This window comes from Callithrix jacchus, chromosome 7 (assembly GCF_049354715.1).
Source record: "Callithrix jacchus isolate 240 chromosome 7, calJac240_pri, whole genome shotgun sequence".
Classification (NCBI taxonomy): Eukaryota; Metazoa; Chordata; class Mammalia; order Primates; family Cebidae; genus Callithrix; species Callithrix jacchus.
The window spans coordinates 99,716,562-99,739,981 of NC_133508.1; the positions used below are offsets into that span (position 1 = coordinate 99,716,562).

Genomic DNA, 23,420 nt, shown 5'->3' on the forward strand with positions numbered 1-23,420 from the left:
AATGATCTTAAACAAGCACTAATACATGTTTATATAACTTCTATTAAACTCAAAAAGAAAAACCATACTAACCTACAATTTATAGAATTCCCTTAAATCATTTGATGTATTGACTTTTTATCTCCTCCAGGAGAGGATGTTAGATTAAAGTAGATACATCCTTAAGAGAAAACAATGTGCTACCAACTTCTCACTTGGTATGAGCACTCTATTCAATTCCCATTCAAGTTCTGTAACATGTCTAGATTTTCTATATTGGCCCTATTTTCCATTAATTCACAAACAAGATACCACAGAATGCCATTTTTATCAAGTGTTTCCACCAACTGTTAAGACATTAAAAAATTAAACATGAATAATGGTATAGATTTTAAGGGTAATGTAAGATAAAGGTGTTCTGGTTAGTTTTAACAAAAATATAGCAAACAATTATCTACAAATGAGAAATTTTATTTTTATTCAAATTATATATAATATTCCATGCTGGATGGTCTATCATCCCAAAGAATGAAGAATACAGAAAATGAAATAAGGTGGCTTGGGTTCAAGTCTAAATAAGTCTCTTAATTCAGCCTCTGTCAGTGGAGAAGCGGAAATAATAATACTGCCAGAATTATGTAACGTATAAGATTTCTATGACTGAATAAATTAATTTAAATAAAATTAATTTATATTCTATAAAGCATTAAATAAATGTCATCATATCAGTATGTCAACATGAAACCTCAGAACACCAGTGATAAAGAAAATAATTCAAAAAGTCTTAGAGAAAAATAAGACACAAATGATTAGCAATCAGTATAATATTGGACTACTCAAGAGCACTATTGAAAGCCAGAAGACAGTAGTCATATTTTAAAAATTATGACAGAAAATGATATTGAATTCAGAATTTTATACCCGGCAAAACTATTAATTTGAGAGTAAAGATAAAATAAAGATAACATCAGACATAAAAGAAAATTTACCTCACATGCATCCTATTTAGGAAAGATATGAAAGGCTTTCAGTGAAATGAGTAAACTAAGGAAAATATATGAAAAATAAGGGCGGCTCGGCACAGTGGCTCAAGCCTGTAATCTCAGCACTTTGGGAGGCCGAGCCAGGAGGATCACGAGGTCAAGAGATCAAGACCATCCTGGCCAACATGGTGAAACCCCATCTCTACTAAAAATACAAAAAATTAGCTGGGCCTGGTGGCATGCACCTGTAGTCCCAGCTACTCGGGAGGCTGAGGCAGGAGAATTGCTTGAACCTGGGAGGCAGAGGTTTCAGTGAGCCAAGATCGCGCTACTGCACTCCAGCCTGGCGCCTGGTGATAAAATGAGACTCTGTCCCAAAGAAAAAAAAAAAAAGAAAGAAAAATAAGGGCTCTACTGCAAAAAAAGCAAAGAAAATTTCCAGGATAATGGTAAATAGGCTCTAAGATGACAATTGTACAGTAGCCTAAAAAGGCTACAATACTTTCACCACAAAGGAGGAAATAATTATTTGATGTATTTCACCCTACTATAAGAAGTTTTAGAGTTTTAACAATAACACATAGAAAAGGAGCCAAATCATGCAGAACCTTACAGACCACAGAAAAAATTCATCCTTTTTCTGCTTGTAATAGAAGCACTAGAGGATTTAGACAGAGGAATGAATGATTTGATTTACCATTTTCAAAGAATTATCTGGCTGCAATGTTGAGAAGTGACTGAGACAGGAGTAGAAGTAAGATAGCCAAATCAGAAAGGTATAGCAGAACTCGAGATCAGAGTCTCTGTCCAATATGGTATTCTTTAGCCCCATGTAGTTATTAAGCACTTGAAATGTGGCTCATTAGAATTGAAATGTGCTTTAAGTATAAAATACACACCAGATTTTGAAGTTAGCAGAAGAGAAAAGAAGTAAAATATCTCAATAAGTCTTAACATTTATTACATGTTGAAATGATAATACTTTAGATAACATTGTTTTAGATGACATACATGATGAAAATTAACTTTACCTGTTTCTTTTTTAATGTAGCAATTATAAAATTTTAAATTGCAAATGTGGTTCCCATTACATTTCTATTTGACAGTGCTGATCTAGATGGTGACAGACTAGAATTTTTAAAAGGTGGAAGTGATAAAAAGTACTGAATTCAGGATATACTTTGAAAGTAGAGCCTGCATAACTTGTTGGCTGAATAAATGTGAGGTGTAAGGAAAGGAAAGAAATCATAATTATTCCAAAAATTTTGTTCTCAGAAATTTGGTGAACAGTGGCGAAATATACTATGATGAGGAAATCTAGGATTAAATCAAAAGTTGTTTCAGGATCTTATACCTGAGCTACCCTGTTGAATATCCCAACAGACATGTCAAGTTCTAGTCTCTGCATTCACAAATATAGGGTATACCATTCATAAGAGTACATGCAGATGGCACCCCCAGAGTTATGGAGTGTTCAGCCTGAAAAGTTGTGTCTGACAACTTCAAGTTAAGTATTCTCTAGATAGTACATACTCAACAAATATTGTTGATTAATTGTCAGAACATAATGCAGGCATATAAATTCGATTCATGCGTAATGCTAGATTCTGCTACTAAAAACATTTAAGAAAACATACTAATTAGGACTTTAAATGTTTTAACCTAACAACCCAGGAATTAAATCCCATCACCACCACACTAAGGTTTGATGCTCAGCAAAATGTTTAACCTCTCGGCTAGGCACAGTGGCTCACGGCTGTAACCCCAACACTTTATGAGGCCAAGGCAGGCAGATCATGAGGTCAGTAGATTGAGACCATTCAGGCCAACGTGGTGAAACCCCCACCTCTACTAAAAATACAAAAATTAGCTGGGATGGTGGTGGGTGCCTGTAATCCCAGCTACTGGGAGGTTGAGGCAGGATAATCGCTTGACTGCAGGAGGTGGAGGTTGCAGTGAGCCGAGATGGCACCATTGCACTCCAACCTGGCAACAGAGCGAGACTCCACCTAAAAAAAAAAGGTTTAACCTCTCTAGCCTTCTGTTTACTCACCTCTAAAGTAAAGATATAATTTACCTCAGCCGGGTGTGGTGGCTCACGCCTGTAATCCCAGCACTTTAGGAGGCCAAGGCGGGTGGATCACGAGGTCAAGAGATCAAGACCATCTGATCAACATGGTGAAACCTTGTCTCTACTAAAAATACAAAAAATTAGCTGGGCATGGTGGCGCGTGCCTGTAATCCCAGCTACTCAGGAGGCTGAGGCAGGAGAATTGCCTGAACCCAGGAGGCAGAGGTTGCGGTGAGCCAAGATCACGCCATTGCACTCCAGCCTGGGTAACAAGAGCGAAACTCTGTCTCAAAAAAAAAAGATATAATTTACCTCAAATAATGAGGATTAAGTAAGACCAAATAAGATAATGCATGCAAGGTAATTATATGCATTAATATAAATATAATATAATATTAATATAAATATTATACCTGACACATTGAAAGCCCTAATATGTGACAATTATTAATAAAACTGTTCAGTAAGAGAGTAAGTAACAAAACTCTATGAAGATTTTTGGAGAGTTTTATTCTTTAATATTTTAGAATATTAATATTTTAGAATATATATCTTCTATTCGAATTTTAATATTTAATATTTTAGAATATACAATATCTTCTATTAATATTCCCCAAATTAAAATCTCTTACCTGTAAGTAGTGTTTGGAACATAAACATCCCTTGCAGGAAACTCTAAAATTTCTCTGGTAGGTCTAACTCTACTGTCAGGGTAAAGCTTCACTTGAAGCAGCTCTGGAGTCAGGCAATAATGGGGATTTTCAGGTGCGGGAGAAATGTCTATCTTGAGCTGAGCTGCAAATTAAAATATATTAAAAATCAATGTAAACAAAATTTTAAAACTCCATGTTAAACATGTTTTTGAAAGGACTTAGATCCTTTTTTGCAAGAAGCCTGGGAAGAATACTACAGAAACCAAATTCCATTTATCATCTCAGGCCTCTAAATCATTTCATTTTGCGAAGTCTCAAACTTAAAAATTACCGATCCAGACATAAATGCATGTAAAATAATAAATGCTTATTAAATAAATGAATGGGAATGAAGAAGGGAAGAGGCAAAAATAGAAAAAAAAAAAGAGGGATCTGGCATACAAACAAGCCAACATTTCAAAGGTTATATGACTTAGGAAACTTCAAGACATTTTTACAATGGAATGGTTTGCTCCAACCATAATAGGAATCCTATTTTTAATATTTGCCATTCTAGAAAATAACTGTAAGCTGTGATATTATTCATCATACTCACTTTAGTACAGTTACTCCCTCCCATTACCCGCAGGGGATATATTTTAAGACCCCCCTCCCCGTAGTGGATGCCTGAAACTGCAGAAAATACTCAACCTTATAGATGCTGTTTTTCCCTATACAGACCTGCCTACAATAAAGTTAAATTTATAAATTAGGCAAAGTAAGATATTAATAACCTTAACTCATAATAGAGCAATTATAATAATATATTATAATAACTGTTAATATGATTGTAGTCTCCTGTTCTCAAAATATCTTAGTATTTTCATACCGTGGTTGACTATAGGTAACTGAAACTAAGGAAAGCAAAATAACAGGTAAGGGGGGCTACTGTACTCAAAGTACCAAAGATGCTAAATTCTGCATCCAAACTGTCAGATCATGTGATAGTTAATAAAGTGAAGAAGACTGACAGGCACTGAGCATAGAAAAATGTCTGGGCCAGATAAATTTAAAAAAAAGGAATACATAATTATAATACAACATACTAGTGATAATAATAGTTGCAATCATTTCTACTCAAAATTTTTAAATACCTGTAATAGGTCTTAGTCGCCGTAAGACAGAAGACGGCCTTCTCATATCAGCAAGGAATTTGTAGAGATCTTCATCACTTAAGCGGTCTCCTTCCTGATTTCAATGATAGAGGAAAAAGTATTTGATAAAACAAATACAGCCAGGCGTGGTGGCTCACGCCTGTAATCTTAGCATTTTGGGAAGCCAAGGCAGGCGGATCATCTGAGGTCAGGAGTTCAAAACCAGCCTGACCAACATGGTGAAACCCCGTCTCTACTATAAATACAAAATATTAACTAGGCATGGTGGCGGGTGCCTGTAATGCCAGCTACTCAAGAGGCTGAGGCAGGAGAATTGCTTGAACCCAGGAGGCGGAGGTTGCAGTGAGCCGAGATCATGCCACTGCACTCTAGTCAGAGCCACAGTGAAAACTCCGTCTCAAAAAAAATTAAATTAATTGTGATTATAAATATATTATACCAGTTTATTTCCTTTTTTATGCTTTCAAATTTTACTAAGATTTTTTCTTATTTATAGTCCATTATCTATGCCTATAAAGTATTACAAAATACCCTCAAATAAAGAAAACCAATACAAGTTAGAGACATGAAAAGGAGAAGAGAAAAATAAGAATACAGACATAGAATCAAAAAGCAAACTAATATAAATATACTTGAGTCTTGTAAATTTATTACACTTGAGTTCATATTTCTTTTCAACTTTATATCACAAGTTTCTCCAATACAAAGTCTGCAGCACTGGATAAGCTGGGGAAGAAGAAGGAATAAAGGAGGGAGAGAGAGGAAGAAGAAGAGGGAGAGAGAAGTAAGAGGAGGGAGTTAGAGGGAGGAGGAGGAGGGAAAACTACTGTTAAGGAAAATCACAACTATCCTGATATATACTATGGTCAGAGAAAAAACTCCAAAAGGACTTCAACCAATATGAAAAGAGACCTTGAAAAGAAAAAAACAAAAAAATTACCCATATCTGATTAACACAAAATGTTCAATTTAATGTTAATATTTTTTCTTCTTACAATTAAAATAGGGTTGATTTTATTCTTTTGTTGAAGTCTTTAGATTTTATTAATCTCATCGTCTTGCTTTGATATTTTATTGTTTTATGCATATTTCATACACTGTCCTTTTATCTTATTTGGTAATGAACATATTTAAGGCTACTTTATTACTGTCAACTCACCTTGAGCCATATCCCATTCGTTCATTATATTCTAAACAAGGATATAGAGTTGATCTTATTTATCTCATTATTTAGAAAAAATAAATTTTATTTTCTAAGTGGTTATAGTTTTTTATTAATAACAAAAATTGTTTTTAGTTTTATTGAATTATTAGAAAATTTGACTTTAAAAGGTGTCAGTGACCCAATATTTACTAATTATTGTAAATGTTCCATCAGTTGCAGAAAAAGTGTATTCTTTCCTTGTGTATACAGAAATAATATAAATTTTTTTTAGACCAGTTGCCACACATGAAATATAGATCTTTAAATGGTCTTTATTCATAATATATTCAGATTATCTCTAGTCCTCATTATTTTGATTTCACCCATTAAATTATATTTTCTCTTTCAGAATTTAAATTATATTATTGGTCTCCATTCTTTACTCCCTGTTTCCATGCCTTTTTGGTGAGTGAGGCACAATTCCCTCCCTAGGCTTGGCCACATGCCTTGCTTTGCCAATAAGCAAACATGATGCAAAGAGAGACTTCAAAAACATTTGCACAATTTAGTTTGCCCTCTTTCTTGAACTTTTGTCACATCTATGAAAACATGACCAAGCTAGCCTCCTAGAAGACGAGAGGAGAATTTGAGAGACATGTCACAGAGCTGAGTCATTTCTGTCTTCCGAGTAAAAGTCAGCCTATGTTAGCTGATCCCAGCCAATCTCTAAACTTGTGAATGAGCCTAGTTCACTGGAGCAGTCTAACTGATACCCTTACCTCTACATTGCTTGTTTATTGTCCTGTACCCCTGAAGAAATAGACAACTTATATATCTGTCAACAAATAGAACAAATGTCTTCAAAACTATTATGTGGGTTTGACTTTGTTTTTAAATATCTATATATTTCTAATAATTTTGACTTCACACATTTTATTTATTTATTTCGAGACGAGGTCTCACTTTGTCACCCAGGCTGGTAGTACAATGGCATTATCACTGCTCACTGCAGCCTCAATCTCCTGGGCTCAAGCAATTCTACCCCCTCAGCCTCCCAAGTAGCTGGGACTAAAGGTATGCACCAACATGCCCAGCTAATTTATTTTTTATTTTTATAGAAACAAGATCTCACCATGTTGCCCAGGCTGGTCTCAAACATCTGGGCTCAAGCGACCCCCCGGCCTTGGCCTCCCCAAGTGCTGGGATTACAGGCATGAACCAGCATGCCTGGCAAACGCATTTTAAATCTGTATATAAACACTAATGATTACCATATCCCTACTGTAGACAGTAATGTCTCATAAACTGAAAAAGAAAAACTGTCTTCTGTGTGTCATTCAGGGAAAATCTGTACCTTGAATTATTCTTAATTAAAATGGTAATCTCTTTTCAAATTCAATTTGCATTTGCCTGATGCATAATTTTCTAGCTATTTAAAAATATTTACAAAAATAGTAGATGCTCATGGTTAAAAAAATTAAGGCAGAACTGCATTAAACATTTTCTGTATTGTAAACATTTTCCACTGCTCCATGTTTCCAGCAATCACTTATTTTTAAGTTTTCATAAGTACTTTGTGCTACTTCCCAGTTATAATCACAGTATTCAAAACAGTGTCCAGACATGATGATGAATGCTCAAACACTATTTGTTGGATAAACAGATTGGGGGAGATAGCTTATTGATTTAAGCTTACAACATCAATTTATTGATAAATAGCAGGCTGAAGAAATGAAAAGAAAGCTGTGGAAACAGCAGCAGAAGTGGTGTAGCAGCTGAAGAAGTAGAAAGAGGGGGAAGTAACATACCTGCAAGGTTGTGTCACTGTAGCAAAGCTACTGCCCCCTTTCCATAGCTATAACTGGTCTATCAATTTATGTAAATGTAGTCTTCTCTAGACTCTCTTTTACTACTGTCCATAATAAAGAGAGCAATACCATTTGAGATATTTATCACTGGCGTTTTTTCCCATGAGTCTCTCAGAGCAGCTGGCTATGAATACTACTGATATGTAAAGTGAAGGAGGCTTCAAGTAGATTGCTACCTGTATATTCAAGGTCCATTCAATTGAGGTCTACCCTCAATTCTTGCCCTCTCAAGTTATGAGGTATAAGTAAGACAGGATTTCCTCTTCTTACTTAGAATAACATCTCAGAAAAAGGAATTCTGAAGGAATTGTTAGTATTTTCCCTTAATCCACTCCAAAACACATATTACTCCAGTTTGTTATGCTAATACAAATTTTCTCCCCATTCCTATGTAGTTCTAGTCACCTAGCCACTTACAACAAAGACTTTCAAAATTTTCTGGTCATTTACAACACGGACTTTCTGATATTGATTCATGATATAAAATCCATTTTACATCAAAATTTAGTAAATACATAAACACATATGCACACTCATATAAAACGGGGAGGGGGAAACAATGCCCTGAAGCAATATTTAGCCTTACTACATGCAATGCACTATTTTTTCAATTCTACTCATGTTTTCTTTTTATTTTTTTAACTGGGTGTTATCTACTAAGCCGATTTTCATTACTACTATGAATCATGACTGGCATTGGAAAAATACAGATTTGACTCGTACTTAAAGTGAAGGGAACAGGTTTGCAAAGAATAAATTATATTTGATAGAGAACACCTTGGATCTATTTACATTCATCTCTAAAAATAACACTGACCTCACTTTAGCACAAAATGCACTACTGGGTCCTGAAAGTTCTATTTCATATATTATGAAAATGGCAGTTCAGGTCAGAAATCCTTGTGTGGGGAAGACATGCAAGCCACAGACTCATTCTCATAAACAAAATTCATAAACAACCAATGTTTAAGAAAAGTTACACTACTAACAATTGAGAAATAGGATACAGGCTGGACACAGTAGCTCACACCTGTAATCCCAGCATTCTGCGAGGCGGAGGCGGGTGGATCACCGGAAGCCGGGATTTCAAGACCAGCCTGGCCAACATGGCAAAACTCTGTCTCTACTAAAAAATACAAAAATTAGCCAGGCATGATGGCAGGTGCCTGTAATCCCAGCTACTCAAGAGGCTGAGGCAGGAAGAATTGCTTGAACCTAGGAGGCAGAGTTGCAGTGAACCAAGATTGTTCCACCGCACTCCAGCCTGGGCAATAGAGCAAGGCTCTGTCTCAAGAAAAAAAAAAGGATACAGGTATGAAAGATGGATTTGGAGGCATTATTAGTCTTGGTCAACATTTAAATAAATATAATGCTAAAATAGCAGAAACAATATAAATTATTTCTCATTCTTAATAGTTATTTTTATTCTCAAAGTTTTTAAGTTTCTTGGAATCACCCTCATGTACATGTACAATACAATTACTACCTTTCTGAAACTAAAATAACTTATGCACAAACATCTCCCCAAAATTCCTACATGACAGAACAATACCTGCTTAAAAAAATTTGTCACTGTGAGAGTAGCTGGTCGAAAACTTGTCAAGTTACAAGCATCATCTCCGCTCGTTGTCCTTTCAAGTGATCGTCTGCCAACAATACTAGAATTCCTCCTCTCTGACCAAGACCCTTTTCGTTCTACAAAAGAATTTTAGAAATACATTCATTTCCATAAAATTTAAATTTTGTTTTAAAGTAGCTTTCCAAACACAAGGAAGAATCTACTAAATTGAAAATCCCATACTTAGCATATAAACTATAATTTTGCTTTTAGAGAGCTTGGTTAACAAAGTATCTAAATCTTCTTGTTTTCTTTTTACATCACAAGTGTAAAAGTAAGTTTCTAACATGCAAAGATCTACAGTTATGATCAAAGATGAGCCATGAAGAGCAGCTACAGAGGAAGTATGCATTTACTACAAAATATTTACCACAAGGGAAATTTTAGTCATCATTAATCGTCCCTCAGTCTTAGCTCTTTAGTTTGAAAGAAAATTGTAAGATAACTTGTATTCAAAGTACTTGCAAGATAATCCTATTATTTAAAACCCATAGAACTAGACTGAAGTTTAATAAGGAAATAGAAGACTTGACAAAATTATAAACAAACTAGACATAATGGACATTTACACTACACTACACTACGCAAGAGCAGAATATACATTCTTCTCAAGCACTTACAGAATATTCTCTAAAACAGTCTATATACTAAGCCATAAAACAAAATACAATACATTCAAAGAGGTTAAAATCACATGAAGTATGCTCTTCAACAACAGAAGAATGAAACTATAAATCAATAACAGAAAAAAATTTGGGGGATTTACAAATGTGTGTAAGTATAATTCCACATTTAAAAATAGCTAATGGGAAAAGAAGGAATAGGAGAAATTAGAAAGTATTTAAGATGTATGAAATGCAAAAACAACATACCAAAGCACTGCTAAAGCAGTGCTCAGGGGGAGGACTTACAGCTATAAATGTCTATATTTAAAAGAACAATCTCAAATCAGAAATATAACCTCAGACTTCAACAAACTACAAAAGAAGAGAAACTAAATCCAAAGCCAAGAGAAGGCTATAAAAGAGACAACTGCAGACTGGAAATAAGGGAAATAGAAACTATAAAAGCCATAGAGAAAAATCAATTAAACCAAAAACCGTTTCTTCAAAAAGATAAAGCAAAACCTTTAGCTAAAATGATGAACCAAAAAAAAAAAAAAGACTCAGATTACTAAAATCAGGAATGAAAGAAGAGATACCATTTACAGACTTTACCAGGTAAAAGGAATATACAGCAATACTATGAACAACTAGGTCAACACTTAGATTAGATACGAACTAGATAACTTTGATGAAATGGACAAATTTCTAGAAAGACACAAAGTATTTAATACTAAAACTGACTCAAGATGAAAGAGAAAATGTGAATAGACCTAAAACAAGTAAAGGATCGAATTAGTAATGAAAAAACTTACCACAAAGAAAAGACCAGGCCATGACAGATTCACTGGTGAATTCTTCCAAACTTTCAAAGAATTAATACCAATCCTTCAAAAACTCTTCCAAAAAACGGAAGGAACACTTCACAACTCATTCTATGAGGCCAGTATTACCCTGATACCAAAACCAGACAGAGGCATCAAAAGAAAGAAAAACTATAGACCAATATACCTTATGAATATAGGTGCAAAAATCCTAAACAAAATGCTAGTAAACAGACTCCAACAACACATAAAAAAGATTACATGCCATAACCAAGCAGGACTTTTCCCAGGAATTTAAAGTTAATTTAACATCCAAAACCAATCATTTGATGCAACACCACATTAAAAGGATACAGAACAAATAATTTTAATAGAAGCAGAAAAAGTATTTTAGAAAATCCAACAAATGTTTATGATAAAAACACTTTAAAAAATTAGGAATAGAAGAAAACTTCCTCAATCTACCAAAACACATCTTTGAAAAGCCAACAGCAAATATCATACTTGATGATGGAAGACTGAATGCAGTTTCCCTAAAGTCAAAAGCAAAACAAGGATATCCACTCTTGTCATTTCTATTTAACATTTTAGAAGAGGTTCTAATAAAGACAGAAAAGAAAAAGAAATAAAAGATACCAAGGCTGAAAAAGAAAAGTGAATCTCTTTATTTGCAGATGACATGATTTTGTATACAGAAAAATCCTAAAAAATCGGGGAAAAAATGAACAGTAGCAATTGGAATTTAGTAAACAAATTCAAAAAAGGTTTCAAAATACAAGATCATATACAAAAGTCAATTTTATTTCTATACACGAAAAATGGACATTTTAAAGACAAAATTAAGAAAACAATTCCATTTAAAATATTATCAAAAAATACAAAATTCTAGGGTATAAATTTAACAAGAGAAGCACTTGTACACTGAAAATGACACAACATTGAAAAATATTTAAATAAATGAAAAAAAATCCATGTTCATAGATTCAAAGATTTAAAACTGTTAAAATGGCAATAATCTATAAATTGACTTAGAGATTCAATGTCAGCCCTATCAAAATCCCAGCTGCCTTTGTGTAAAAACTGACAGTTAGTCCTAACTCTATACTAAAATAAAAGAAACTCAAAATTGCCAAAACAAATCTTGAAACAGTATAAAAGCTGGAAGACCCATGCTTCTCAATTTCAAAACTTACTTTAAAAGAAAAGTAATATGGTATGGCAGCAGTCCCCAACCTTTCTGGCACCAAAGGACTGGTTTCATGGAAGACAATTTTTCCACAGATGAGGGTGGGGGGATCATTTCAGAATGATTCAAGCACATTACATTTATCATTAGAGTCACACAAGGTCCATACAACCTTGCATGCACAGCTCACAATAGGGTTCAAACTCCTACCAGAATCTAATGCCACGGCTGATCTGAGAGGAGGCACAGCTCAGGTGGTAATGCTCGTTTAGCCACCACTCACCTCCTGCTCTATGGCCCAGATCCCAACAGGCCACAGACAGGTATCTGTCCGCCACCTGGGGGTTAGGAACCCCTGCAGTACAGCACTGGCATATAGATCAATGGAATGGGATTGAGAGTCCAGAAAAAAACTGATACTTGAATGGTCAATTGACTTTCAGTAAGGGATCTAAGACAATTACATAGGAAAAGAACAGCCTTTTTAATAAATGGTGCTGAAACAACTGGATATCCACATAAAAAGAATGAAATTGGATCCCTACCTCAAAACATACAAATCTTAACTCGAAATGAATTATAAATCTAAATGTAACAGCTGAAACTACAAAACTCTTACAAGAATACATACAAGTAAATTTTGATTTGTATTATATCATGGTTTCTTAGATAAAACACCAAAAGCACAGTCACAAAAGAAAAAAAGTGAAAAAATGTAACTTCATCAAAATTTTAAAATTCTGTGTTACAAACAATACCATCAAGAAAAGTACACTCACAAACTAGGAGAAAATATTTGCTATCATATATTAGGTAAGGGATTTGCATCCTGAACATATAAAGAACTCCTATAACTCAATGCCAAGAAGGTTAAACCCCATTTAAATATTAGGCATCAACTATTAATAAATAATAATAGCCCAAAAAGCCATTAAAAATGAGCAAAGCCATTAAAAATACCTATTTCTCCAAGAAAGAGAAACAAATAGCCAATACACACAAAATGATGCTTAATATCACTAGCTATTAAGATAAAGTAAATCCAAACTACAACGAGTACCACTTCATCTGCACTAGAATGACTATAATCAAAGAACAGATAGTGTAATGAATTGGTAAAGATATGATGAAACTGGAACCTTCACACACTAGTGGAACGGTAGCAGAATCTTTGAAGGTGCAGCTGAACTGGAAACAGTGTAGCAGTCCCTCAAAAGATTAAGCACAGAATTATCATATGACCAGTAATTTTACTCCTAGCTATATATCTAGTGAAAAAAAAAATGCCCACACAAAAGCTTGTACATGAAGTTTCAACACTATGAAACATTATTCATAATAAACTAAAAGTAGAAAACAACCCAAATCAACTGATAAATAAACATTAATACAACAGACTATCATTTGGCAAGAAAAAGAAATAATATCAATACATGCTACAACATGGATGAATTTGAAAAATATTGTAAGTGAAAGAAGCTAGCCACAGAAGACTACATATTATGTACATAATCTGAAATTTGTATGAAATGTCTTGCATAGGCAAATCCACAGAGACAGAATATATATTAAAGGTTGTTTACAGACAAGTTGGAAGACTCTGGGGGAATGAGGAGTGACTACTACTAATGGGTACAAAAGTGTTCCAAGTTGGGTACAGAAATGTTCTGTGGTAGTGGTTGCAGAACCTTGTTAATATACCAAGAAAACACTGTAAGTCCTCATTTAACATCATGAATCTGTCTTAGAAACTGTGACTTTAAGCAACACGTTATATAACAAATCAATTTTACCATATGTTTATTGATATAAGCAAGAGTTAAGTTCCTATAGCACATTTCTGGTCACAAAAACTTCATCAAACTTCTAAACAAACACTCAAAACACTTCTAATATTAAACATTCAAATAAATGTGAACTATACATACATTTAAGAAAGATTAATAAAAATAAGATGGCCAAGCGCAGTGGCTCACACCTATAATCCCAGCACTTTGGGAGGCCAAGGCGGGTGGATCACGAGGTCAAGAGATCGAGACCATCCTGGTCAACGAGGTGAAACCCCAACTCTACTAAAAATACAAAAATTAGCTGGGCATGGTGGCATGCGCCTGTAGTCCCAGCTATTCGGGAGGCTGAGGCAGGAGAACTGCTTGAACCCAGGAGGCGGAGGTTGCGGTGAGCAGAGATCGTGCCATTGCACTCCAGTATGGGTAACAACAGCGAAACTCCGTCTCAAAATAAAATAAATAAATAAAATAAAATAATTATTTGCCCAGTTATCCCAGTTCAGGGTCACAAGTGGCCAAAGCCTGTTCCAGCAGCTCAGAAAAGAAAGCAGTATATGGCAAATGCACCTGACAGAAATAACTTAAATGACATAGGGTCAAACACTGAGAATGACCCTATGGTCTAAAAAGAATGTGTGTTCGGAGGAGTTCCAGGCTAAGGAACCTGGGAATGGCCAAACTTGAAGATTCATTCCTTGTCTATAAGGATAAGGACATCTGAACCACTAGCCCATCTAGTGAAATCCAGGCCATATATGGAATCCAAGCCCTTTGTTTTGGATTAAATGAGGGTTTCCAGGTGGAGATTGCCAGCGGGAGGATGCTAAGTGAAAATGCTATGTCAACTGCATGCTTTTTCAAGTGGCTGTGGTTCTCCTGTCCAGCTCACCACTCTGTATGTAAGTTCCTTCAGTAAACCCTATGTCTCATTCTCTGGTTCTGCATCTCTTCTTCGGCCTCTCTAATATGGTGCTATGTATACTGAAGTCAACAAGGGTCCAGCACGACAGGCAGGAACCCGTCCTGGACAGGACACTATTCCATCATAGGTGGACTCATACACACACACCCCCACATTACCTTACATTGCTACCACTTAGAAATGCCAATTCACTTCATGTGCATAGCTTTAGGATGTGGGAGGAAACAAGTACCCCAAAAAACCCCACAGAGACATGGGGAGAACATGCAAACTCTACACAGACAGTAGCTCCAGCCAAGAATCAATTCTTTTCCTCATCACATTGTAAAAAATCAAAAACAAAATGAGATATTTGAAGACCTGCTGCATTGTACAGTTTAAATGGGTGACTTACATGGTATGTGAATTATATCTTAATAATGGTGTTAAATGAGAAAAAGGCAAAAAAAAAAAAAAAAAAAGAAAATCCTTTTGATGCAATATTACATTGCAGAGTCTGCAAATGAAACAAGCCTATATTTAAAAAAAGAGGCCAGGTGTGGTGCTCACGCCTATAATCCCAGCACTTTGGGAGGCCAAGATGGGCAAATCACTTGAGGTCAAGAGTTCGAAACCAATCTGGTCAACATGGTGAAACCCCATCTCTACTAAAAATAAAAAATTAGCCAGGCATGGTGGCGCACACCTGTAATCTCAGCTACTCAGGAGGCTGAGGCAGGAGAATCCTTGAATCCCAGTGTCAGAGGTTGCAGTAAGCCGAGATTCTGTCACTGCACTCCAGCCTAGGCCACAGAGGGAGGATTCATCTCAAAAAAAAGAAAAAAGCATACATTTAGAAATGTTTTGTATAAAACACTCTTACCTCCAGTACTGATTTCTACTTCAGTAGAATCTCTTTCCAAACTCCCAGCACTGCTAACAATATTCATTAAATGGATTGCAGTCCAAGCAAAAGGCATGCGATATTTCCCAAGTCTTTGGCAAAATTGATCTGCTTGACTCTTCAGTTTCTCCAGTTTTTCCTTATTCTGCAAAACAGAGCTTTATACATTATATGATTACACTTGAAAGAAATCAATTAAAGGCTATTTCATACTACATAAAGGAACAGGATGAGAAGTCTCAATTCTCAGCAAAGATGAAAAAACAATCTGTACGTTACAGAGATCAAGTATTAGTGTAACATCTTAACCAGTGAACAAACTCAACACATTCTACAAATGTACGTGCAGAGCAGGTCTTTGAAATTTGTTTGTGATTATGTTATTCTGTATTATATATTGCAATTATTATTTAAGTACCAAACATGTATTATGTATTGCCAAGTATTATTTAAGGAAGGAAGCATAACTATGGTCTAGTCAGCAACTGGTAACTACAAAATATTCCAGGTTGTAATTTGTTAAATTTTGTTACTCTATAAAAGATGGAAGTAGCTGAGCAACTTTAAAATAGTTCCTAACTTATAACAACCATGAGGTATAAGAGTGGAGAAGCACAAATAGCCCAATGATAAACAAGCTCAGAGTTGTACCAAAAGAAGGAAAGTAAAGTTTTAGAAGAAGACTAAATGCTGGAAAAAGACTAATCGTCAAATATTCAATAGTACAAGCATATCTGGAAGACATCCTGAGGCTGGCTCAACTTTTAGGCTACTCCTGAAACAAACATAAAGGTGTCCTGCAAAAGCCAATCAACACTCTAAGACTGAAAACCTACACGACCTCTCATATACTCTTTGCAGATGGGATGCTGGTGAAGTATACACTAATGACAGTGTCCTACCTTGGGACTCAGGGCTAAAAAAAAAAAAAAAAAAGAACAGTAACTAAATAGCACTATTTATTACTATCTCTATTATATCTAAAACTGTTCTTCTTTTAAGTATACCTCAAGTATACTTAATTCTATCAGTTTATGTTAATATGTAAGTAAAGAGTGGAATAAGCTGCTAGTATATTTAAGAGCACCATGTAACAGACCAAATTTAATTTGTAAAATGACAACCTGGGGACAGCCAGAATACTGTATTTCCACCATGAGTTCAGCCAGCTAATCAAGGATCAAGAAAAAAGATATGTGCTCAAATCTACAGAAAAAGTTCACTTCTTAATAATTTGCTACTCTTAATGATTTGCTATCATTAAGATGTTCTGAATCTTGGGAAAATAGCAAAACATTTTCTGGGATTGGGCAGGTCACCCAGCATTCCTCAAGCATACTTAGCCCAGAAGTTCCAGTATTAACTCTTGTGTTCAAACGTCCAAAGATCACTTGTATTCTTGTAGCTAATGCAGAGTATCTGAAATTTATTATCAATTATTCAACAATTTTTTTGCTTGTATAAGTTTATACACATTCTAGAAACTAGGCTGGTATGATGGCTCATACCTGTAATTTCACCACTTTGGAAGGCTGAGGCAGGTGGATTACTTGTGTTCAGGAGTTGGAGACCAGCCCAGCCAACATGGTGAAAATACATCTCTACTAAAAATACAATAAGTAGCTGGGTGTGGTGGTGCATGCCTGTAATCCTAGCTACTTGGGAGGCTGAGGCAGGAGAACAGCTTGAACCCAGGAGGCAGAGGTTGCAATGAGCCAAGATCACGGCACTGGACTCCGGCCTCGGCAATAAAGCAAGACTCCATCTCAAAAGAAAAAAGAATCTAGAAATTAGCCAACTGATGGCCAAAAAAGCTGGATTTTCTTTTTTTAAGACTATTATTTTATATTTTTACTCTAATCCTTAATAATCTGCAGTCAGATGGAAGCCAGGAATACTTCTATTTTTCTAGGAAAAGTTCTATCAGTATCACTATTTTGTAAATAAAGAAAACCTTTCATTATTTAGGAGTTAAACTGAATTTTCTCCACAAAGAAAAAAATGTAAAGAATCAGCTAGTTTTAAGACAGAGGAGATTTTTTGTTCCTCTTTTTTTTTTTTTTTTTTTTTTTGAGACAGAGTCTTGCTCTTGTCACCCAGGCTGAAGTACAACGGAATGATCTCAGCTCACTGCAACCTCCTCCTCCAGGGTTCAAGCAATTCTCCTGCCTCAGCCTCCTGAGAAGCTAGGATTACAGGTGCCAGCTACCACGGTTGGTTAATTTTTGTTATTTTTAGTAAAGGCGGGGTTTTACCAAGTTGGTTAGGTTGGTCTCGAATTCTTGACCTCGTGATCCACCCGCCTCAGCCTCCCAAAGTGCTGGAATTACAGGCATGAGCCATTGTGCCCAGCCTAGAAGAGATTTTTAAAGAATACCACAGCATATGATACAGTCTAGGTGATAAATGAATTAAAGAAGAAAGGAAGATACAAAGTGGGGCCAACAGAAAAAAATATAGGTCTAGTAAAATTCTTTAATATGCTTTGTATAGTATTCTCCCAAATTACAACAGTAATAATACGGGGGAAATGAGAAGCATTATATTCTACCTTGGTGGCATCTGCTTCTTTGAAAATCATATATGGTTCTGCACACTCTCCAATGTCTCCTTGCTGTAGAACTTTTTCTAGCTGTCAAAGGCAAAAAAAGTTAAGATTCAGCTTTAAAAAGCCTGAAATTCAAGGGTGGTTCAATATATGAAAATCAATATAACACATTAACAGAATGACTGAAAAAAATACAAGACATCTCAATTGATGTAGAACAAACATTAGACAGAATTCAGAACCCTTTCATGGCAGAAACACTCAACAAACTAGAAATGCTAAGAAACTACCTCAACATAATAAAGGCTAACATCACACTTAACAGTTAAAGACTGAAAGCTTTTCCTCTAAGATCATGAATGAGACAAGGATGCCCACTTTAGCTTCACCTGTTCAGCATAGTAATGGAAGCACAAGCCTGAGAACTAAACAAGAAAAATAAGTAAAGCATCTGAATTGGAAAGGAAGAAGTAAAATTATGTCTGCAAATGCTATGATCTTTTATGTAAAAAAAATTTTAAAGATTCCGCACCAAAAAAACTGTTAGAACTAGTAAATGAATTCAACAAAGTTACGGGATACCAAATCTACATACTAACAATAAGGAATCCAAAAAGGATATTTAAAAAATTTTTTCATTTATAGTACCATCAAAAAGAGTAAAATACTTACAAATAAACTTAACCAAGGATGTAAGGATCTATACACACTGAAGACTACAAAACATTGCTGAGAGAAATTAAAGTAGACACAAATAAATGAAAAGACATCCTGTGTTCATGGATTAAAAAGATTTGCTATCATTAAGATGTTAACACTACCCAAGGCAATCTATTAGTTTAATGCAAACCCTATCAAAATCCAATGATTCTTTTCTTTTTTTTGCAGAAATAGAAAAACCTATCCTAGAATTCATAGGGAATCTCAAGAGACCCTGAATAATCAAAACAAATTTAGGGAAAAAAGAACAAAGTTGAAAGTCTCATACTTCCTAATATGAAAAGTTATTTAAAAACTTCAATAATCAAAACAGATATAAAACCTATATATTCCTATTAGTTCTTTTTCACTGAAGAATTCTAATACAGAGTTCAAGAAAAATTAGGTAGCACCTACAGTGAATGTCCAATATTGTGTTAAAGAATATCAAGATTAAAAAAAAGAAAGGTCAAATCTTTGCCCTTGAAAAGTTTACAATACTGACTGACACTACAAAATAAACAAATATATTGAACATTATTCTCACCTTTATTACAAGAAAAACATCTTGGGAAGGATAAGTGATAGAAAAAATTGCTGATCTTGCCAGGGTGGTAATGGCAGCAGGTGGTACATGTGGACGTAACAATCCTTTCATTTGCTCAGAATTAAGGTCAAAATAAAAGTTTTCTGAAATCTAAAAAATATTAATACGTTAAATTTTAAAATCTGTACATTTTACAGGATCTTTTCTATTTCTTTCTATTTCTTAAAAGAAAGTTGCTTCTGCTACTACTTGCTTTTAGAATTCTTTCAATGAAACAATAAACTGTTTTCAATTACAGTAATTATAATAAGAAAACATTTAACTCATCCTAGTAAGTTTCTATTTTTTAAAAAAAACATTCATGTTAAATAATTCTCAAAAGAAATCATTACTTATTTATCTAAAGATTGTAGGATATTATAATATAATGTAAAGTTTATATTTCACTGAGACCAATCTTTACATACCTAAATCAAAGTAAAAGAAGTATACAACAAAACAAGAAAAAAATAATAGAAAAAAAAAGAAGTATACAAGCTACTTGGGAGATAAACATATTCTAAACAATCATATTCCAAATTCCTTTAATTAAAAATGTAACCTCTAATAAAGTATACAAAGAAATTATCATTGTAATGATGGATTCCAAATTTAGTTTTTAAAAAATTATATGAATAATATCTCAGCAGTTTCAAGTTAGCATATACAAGTTGCTAGAGCAGAATTCCATTAAAGAAATCCATAATACGTCTTGTGTTGGCAGCAGAAGTCACTGAAGGCACTTCAAGTTTCCTTTTTTTTCTTCATTTCAAATTGTTTTTAGTAGCAATGGGGAGAGGTCTCACCATGTTGCCCAGGCTGGTCTTGAACGCCTGGCCTCAAGCAATCCTCCCACTTTGGCCTGCCAAAGTGCTATGACTACAGATGTGAGCCACAAGCAACCAGCCAGCACTTCAAGTTTCTACTAAATATGAAGTCTTAGCATATTAAATTAAGAAATGTTGTAAGATAACCTTCTGACTTAATAAAGATATTATAAAACTAAGATGATTAAAATAGAATATTTAAAACACACAAAAATTATCTTTTAGCTGGTGAGATTTGAAAATCACGTCAATAAAAATTCACTGTCATTGTCATTCATATCTTTATGTACTGCCTGCCCAAAGTGCTTTTCTCATATTGTCTTTTCTATTTCTTTTTTTTTTTTTTTTTTTTTTTTTTGAGACGGAGTTTCGCTCTCGTTACCCAGGCTGGAGTGCAATGGCGCAATCTCGGCTCAGCGCTACCTCCGCCTCCTGGGGTCAGGCAATTCTCCTGCCTCAGCCTCCCGAGTAGCTGGGATTACAGGCGCGCACCACAACGCCCAGCTAATTTTTTGTATTTTTAGTAGAGACGGGGTTTCACCATGTTGACCAGGATGGTCTCGATCTCTTGACCTCGTGATCCACCCGCCTCGGCCTCCCAAAGTGCTGGGATTACAGGCTTGAGCCACAGCACCCGGCCTGTCTTTTCTATTTCTTAAAGTTGCTTCTGCTATTTGCTTTTAGAATTCAGTAAAACAATAACCTGTTTTCAATTACAGTAATTTATAATAAGAAAATATTTAACTAGTCCTAATAAATTAAATTTCTATTTCCTTTTTAAAAAGATCTGTTTAATAATTCTCAAAAGAATCAATCTTATAAAACAAACAGGTTTCTGAAACCTATGATTATGACAAATGACTATAGTCAAATTATGTAATCTTACCTTTTTCTTTTCCTTGACATCATATAAAGCTAAACTTGCAAAAATGGGTTCAATTTCAATTTCAAACCTTTATGAAGAAAAAGGACAAAATAATTTAAAAATAAATATAAAACACACAGTTGGAGAGAAACTGATTCCAAAACTAAATTAACACAATATCTGGCACTTTTCTACACCTGTGCCTTTGCCTATATTAGTATTTCTTTCTGAAATACACTCTTCTATGCATATCGCTCAGAGTCTTAAATCAACCTTATCTCCTCTATTTAATCCTAATTAATTTATCCAGCTACAAATAAACTCAAATTGTCTAAAAGCCTAATGACATATTATGTCCATTCTGAGGCACTAATCACTCTCTCACATGGTCATTTATACATGTAGGTATGTTCATTTTAAAATAAATTTTAAAGATAAAAGCCTAATATTTTCTTTTTTGGCTATAACTTTTGGATTATAAATATTATAAAATTCAACGCAACAATCTTAGAAAACACATTACAATATTCAGAGGAAAATGGGAGCATCCAAAGAATCACAATTAACAGTTTAATGGCTAATCCATCTAGACTTTATGCATAAATGTACTTGTTAAATGAATGTTTTTAAATGAAGAGTGTTGCAGTATACATTGTACTTTGCAGTCTGCTTTTTAACTTAACATTTATGGACAAATTTCCATGCTATGAATATTATTCTTACCATCATTTTTAATGCTGACATAGTAATTCCCATTATATAAATATGGCAAAATTGTATACTTAATTGAGATGTCTAATTCATTTCTAAGAACAATGACTTACATACAATAAACATCTAGTAAATATCTGTTGAATGAAATAATATATAATGTGAGGTTAACTAAAACTCTAGAGTAGATGTTCTCAATCAAGGACAATTTTGTCCCAAAGGGAACATTTGGCAATACCTACATAAATTTTTAGTTATCAAAACTACAGGAGTATTACTGTCATTTAGCAGCTAGAAGTCAGAGATGTGACTAAACATCCTACACCACTGTACAGGACAGTCCCTGACAACAAAGAACCATCTAGACAAAAATGTCAACAGTGCTGATGTTGTAATACCCTGCGCCACATTGCATATTTTTGTATTGAAAGAAAATTGAGGACCTTGTAGAAAATACACGTTTACATTAGGGTTGAGAGTTTAATAAAGGGCCATTTACAAGGATTTAGACAAGATCTTGAGAAAACAACTACAGAGTGCCATTCTCTGAGGCTAGCAAAAGCAAGAGTCATTACCAACCACAAACCAAAAAGAGAACATGGAAGTAATAACCAAAAACTAGAAAGGATGGCTATACCCAAGGTCCTTCAAAGAAACTGACCTTGGAAAGAAAGAGGGCCACAGATCTAAGTGACTCAGCAGGGAATGAGTTAGGGAAATGAACATCCCATCTGATCTCACTCTCTTCTACCCTCTAACTTCCTGCTGCTACATCCCTTAGTAAAATCCAAACAGAAGTCAAATGAAAAGAGATCGTCGTGATCCTGTCCATATGTATCAACTTCTACAAAACCTACTCTGCATGCTTCTGATACTGTTGGTCTATTTATTTGGCCAATCCAGTAAATAAGCAGTATCCCACTGGATTTTTCATAGGAATCTTTTCATGTATGCACTGACCATTTGGATATCCTCTGATGGCCCATTTTTCTATTTATTGACTCTTTCCTCATCAATCTGTAGTTCCTTATGCATTCTGGAAATGAGCCTACAGCCAAGTATTATGTGTTGGAAATACCTTCTCCTTCTCTATAATTTATCTTCTCTTACGTCTTTTGATGAACAAAAGCTATCCATTTTAAGGAACCAAAATGTGTCAATGTTTTCTTCTAAGGGTAGTGCTTTCTGTGTTATATCAAAGAAATCTTATTCTTTCTATATCCCAAAATTATCTTCTAGAAACTTTACCATTTTGTTTTTCACATTTATATCTACTATCAATCTATAAAAAAAAAAAAATTGTGTATGATGTGAGGTAGTGGACAAGTTTCCTATTTTCATATACACACACACACACACATGAGAGAAACACATGTAGAGACAGACAGACAGACACAAAGAGAGAAAAGCAGGGAGGAGAAATAGATATCCAACTGTCCTGCCAATTTACTGAAAGGATTACCCTTTCTATACTATAAAAAATGTCGGGCCGGGCGCAGTGGCTCAA

The 23,420-nt window shown here is 34.6% G+C and overlaps 1 protein-coding gene across 50 annotated transcripts in view; it reads right to left on the reverse strand.

Annotated features, from left to right (window-relative positions):
- DOCK7 (dedicator of cytokinesis 7) overlaps positions 1-23,420 on the reverse strand; it is a 239,316-nt gene that overhangs the window by 168,105 nt on the left and 47,791 nt on the right. For 49 of the 50 annotated variants that reach the window (XR_013520145.1, XR_013520144.1, XR_013520143.1 and 46 more), the window contains exons 8-14: positions 21,224-21,290; positions 19,472-19,621; positions 18,229-18,309; positions 15,657-15,822; positions 9,405-9,547; positions 4,820-4,913; positions 3,666-3,828 (exon numbers count right to left, since the gene is read on the reverse strand). Coding sequence is in view for 38 of the 50 variants with exons in the window: in XM_078332070.1 (XP_078188196.1) it covers positions 3,666-3,828; positions 4,820-4,913; positions 9,405-9,547; positions 15,657-15,822; positions 18,229-18,309; positions 19,472-19,621; positions 21,224-21,290 (864 nt within the window). In the remaining 12 variants the exon portion in view is untranslated. Of the gene's footprint in view, positions 1-3,665; positions 3,829-4,819; positions 4,914-9,404; positions 9,548-15,656; positions 15,836-18,228; positions 18,310-19,471; positions 19,622-21,223; positions 21,291-23,420 lie in introns of all 50 variants that reach the window. The other variant, XM_078332071.1, reaches the window with a different exon arrangement.